Source organism: Triticum dicoccoides, chromosome 2B (assembly GCF_002162155.2).
Source record: "Triticum dicoccoides isolate Atlit2015 ecotype Zavitan chromosome 2B, WEW_v2.0, whole genome shotgun sequence".
NCBI classification, from domain to species: Eukaryota; Viridiplantae; Streptophyta; class Magnoliopsida; order Poales; family Poaceae; genus Triticum; species Triticum dicoccoides.
The window spans coordinates 397818500-397822285 of record NC_041383.1 but is presented as its reverse complement, the minus strand read 5'-3'; the positions used below and the strand labels follow the sequence as shown (position 1 = coordinate 397822285).

Sequence of the window (3786 nt, the reverse complement as noted above, 5' to 3'; positions counted from 1 at the left end):
TTTGTCCCATGTGCGTCTTAAGCGGCAGCGTAGCTTACGGGACTGCAGACGCTGGTACACTTCTTTCTTGTGGAGAGAGCCAACGGCTGGAGCGACGTTTGACCCGCGCTGGAATTTTTCTAGATGGAAAGCAGGGCAGGGGGAGCACAACGCAGGGAGCAGGATGAGTTATCGATCCAACGGCGGATGTGTCGCTATTGAACGGTGCGGGAGGCGGCTTATGTTTTTCCTAAAATCAGACGGATGATGCTTAGCAAGCGCCTTTTTTTAGGATGATTCTACTGCAATTTTGGTATGTACAATATAATCAATTAACAACAAAATCAAAATGGATGGTAAATTATGATGGTTATTAGGTACTCCCTTCGTTCCTAAATATAAGGCCTTCTTTGGATTGGAGGATTTTCACAGGATTTTCATGGGATATCAATCCTCAGGATTGTTTCCTATGAAACGCATTTGGATCAAAGGATTGGGCCATTAAAATTCCTCAGGATTGGGTCTTCAAGATGCTGATTCCAAAGGAATTTACACATGAGTCTGACCTCTAGAAAAAATCCACAGGATTGGCTATGTCATGGCAATCAAATACTCTATTTTTCCTATTCTTTTGTTTTGCAAATTCTGTGATCCAAAGAAGCCCTAAATCTTTGGAAACATTTCACTATGAATCACATATGAAGTAAAATAAATGAACAACACTCTAAAATGCATCTATATACATCGGTATGTGGTTCATAGTGAAATCTCTACGAACACTTATATTTAGGAATCGAGGGAGTATGAAATATTTTTACCCTATTGTAGCCATGGGCAATTACGGGTTGGGAGAACTTGCCCAAACCCAAGCCCACTCGAGACTACCAGAAAGGCAGAAACCCTCGCCTCCATCGCGCGACAAGCGCATCTACGACCACGTCGGCGTCGTCGCTAATGGAAGACCTCGTAGAGCAAATCCTTCTCCGCCTCCCGCCGAAAGATCCCGCGTGCCTCGTGCGCGCTTCAGTCGTCTGCAAACCCTGGCGTCGCCTCGTCGCCGGCCCCGCCTTCCGCCGCCGCTACCGCGAGTTCCACCGGAGACCTCACCTGCTGGGCGTCCTCCAAATCCTGCAAGGTGATGAACCTTACTACTCCCGATTCGTCCCCACCTCCGTCTTTCGCGTTGTGGATCCCGTCCTTCCATGTTGGTTGGTTGTCGACTGCCGCCACGGCCGGGCCCTGTTCGCCACCACAAACCCGCACATCGAGGGGACCTTGGACCTCGTCGTCTGGGAACCCATGACGGACGACCAACGCCGGGTTCCCCAGCCCTCGCCGGAGCCGGAGGACTACGTCGACTACGCAGCGGCGGTGCTCTGTGCCGCCGAAGGCTGCGACCACTGCGGCTGTGAGGGTGGGCCCTTTCTTGTGGCCTTCGTATCCACCGACAAGGGGAAGGGGGTGACCTCCGCCCGCCTGTACTCCTCGGAGACCGGCGCGTGGAACGAGACCACCTCTCTTCATCACCCCGAGGCCAATGCCCACTTTGCGGCTAGCGTCCATGTGGGAGACGCGCTCTACTTCCGCGGCATCGGGAATTACACCATCGAGTACCAACTTACTACAGCCCGCTTGTCCGTGTTGGAGGCGCTGGCCAAGTGTAATGGGAGGCTCGTGACAATGGAGGACGGTGGCCTGGGATTTGCCGCTGTGGATAACACGATCATAACCCTGTGGGCAAGGGAGACTGGCCCTGAGGGCGCAGAGACATGGACGCATCGCAGGGTAATCGATCTCAAGACGCTGCTTTCTGAAGATGCCCTCTCACACTCAATTAACGGAATCAAATACTATAGTTGGATTCCCGTTGTATCTGTGGTCGGCTTTGCTGAGGGCACTGATGCCATTTTTGTTGGCACCATTGCTTGCGTCTACATGATTGAACTCAAGTCACGCCGAGTCACCAAGGTGCTCGATGAATTTGGGAGAGTCTGCCCCTACATGGGCTTCTACATTCCAGGTATCCCGCCTTGATTTTTCAGTTGGCACTTACATTTTCAAAGTAGTACTATATCACTTTGTGCCGTAAGTTCCCCTCCGGAGTAGTAGCAAGTTTGTCTTCTCTTAATGATTTTGTGCATGTGTGGGTAAACATGCTGCTAATGGGTTATTATTAATGTTTTGGAGAGTTAGACTTGTTGGTCTTTAGTCGATGGTAAGCAGCTTTTTTTATTTCTGAATTCTTGTATTTCTGCAGACATGGAAGTAGCTTCTACAGCTGAGGGGCCAAAAGAGGGTGTTTTAAATCTATGACAAACTCTATATGCTGGAGCACGGCTTCTTCGTCAAGGTGGAACTGTTGAAGTGACTTGTAGTGATTTTATACATGTGGTGCATTCTGGTACATGACTTCATATAGGATCTGCAAGTCCACTTTTTTATTGCTGTTCTTCACTTGGCCTTCTGGCCTTATGGGACTTTGTTAATGGCTTGTTTCCTTCAAATCGTTAGCTTTGCCTGTTGGTGTCAAGTTTCACTATGGCTTCACTATAAGGGATTGCAGATCAGCATAATACTACTCCCTCCGTTCCAAAATAGATGACTCAACTTTGTACTAACTTAGTACAAAGTTGAGTCATTTATTTTGAAACGGAGGGAGTAGATGGATACATGTACTTTGCCGTGCCGGAACCGTTGCCTTGAATTGCTAGCTGGGGTAGTGCCTTGTGACGACATATAGTTTTTCCTTGCAGAACAATATATAAATTATTATGTTGTGATGTTCAAACAAAAAATTAAGTAGCACTATAAGCATGGTACATTAGGTTGTAAATTTACTATTGCAGGCAACATAATTTTCTTTTGATAACATCTAATGATCTGCCAACACCATATACATAAGCAAGCATGGAAGCCACCACACTTACGAATCAATGAAATACAAGCAGTAATTTGATGGGCTACACAACATCTTTTTATCACGTATACTTCATCCGTTACAAATATAAGATGTTCTAACTTTTTTTCTGAATCAGGCATATATAGACATGTTTTAGTGTGTGTTTTCATTTATTTTTGTCGTATATAGTTCACATTGAAACATTCAAAACATCATATATCTGTGAATGGAGGGAGTAGCAGATAATACATCACAAAGATAAATTGACTTCAACAAAATAAATACATACACAAGACACCATCGGTGCCGGCTACTGCTCTGAGCGTGGGCCTTCGGGGCGGAACGTACATCATCGCCGGCACTCTATCGACAATTCCCTCTCTAGGTCTACCCAGGCCCTACCATCCACTTGCGACTTTCTCTTGACGCACTGGGTGGGGATAAGTTGGTCTGTGTTGTCTTTGGGTTTTGGTCATGTTGTAGAGGTCTTCGGTGTTGGTTGGGACGCGGCTTGTTTGCTCTATGGTTTGCTTCATTGTCATTGGCCTGAGGTTGGTGTGGGTGATGCATGTCTTATACTAGTACGCATGGTGTGTGTGGTGTGTGTGACTTCTAATCATAGTGATTAGCGTGTTGTAATGGCCGGAAAGCGTTGTACCCGGCTTCTTGCCGGCTTGCCGCTTCTTTCACATAGAACACTTTAGGCAGGTAAATTCTTTGCTTGCGAATGCACTCACTAACTCTAACCGACTACTCTTACAATTCAAGTGTCCTATCAGCTGGCTATGTTAGTCTCTTGCAAGCGGATGGCAGAGGAAAACCCTGTTGGTGATGTCAATAGTATCTAACAAATCTAAAGGTCATCCTATATCATAAAAAATACACTAATTATTTACATGTGCATGATT

At 46.5% G+C, this 3786-nt stretch overlaps 1 protein-coding gene across 1 annotated transcript; it reads left to right on the top strand.

Annotated features, from left to right (window-relative positions):
* Positions 1 to 734: 734 nt before the first annotated feature.
* LOC119363865 lies at positions 735 to 2509 on the top strand. Its single transcript, XM_037629231.1, has 2 exons — positions 735 to 1999; positions 2237 to 2509. The coding sequence occupies exons 1-2, from the start codon at positions 934 to 936 to the stop codon at positions 2290 to 2292; spliced, it is 1122 nt and encodes a 373-aa protein (XP_037485128.1). The 5' UTR covers positions 735 to 933; the 3' UTR covers positions 2293 to 2509.
* Positions 2510 to 3786: the final 1277 nt, after the last annotated feature.

What these genes read in the sequence shown, in the direction of transcription:
- LOC119363865 (XM_037629231.1), top strand. Translation starts at nt 934, where the DNA reads ATGGAAGACCTCGTAGAGCAAATCCTTCTCCGCCTCCCGCCGAAAGAT. An exon ending in CATGGGCTTCTACATTCCAG is followed by an intron (nt 2,000 to 2,236) that starts GTATCCCGCCTT and finishes GTATTTCTGCAG; the next exon opens with ACATGGAAGTAGCTTCTACA.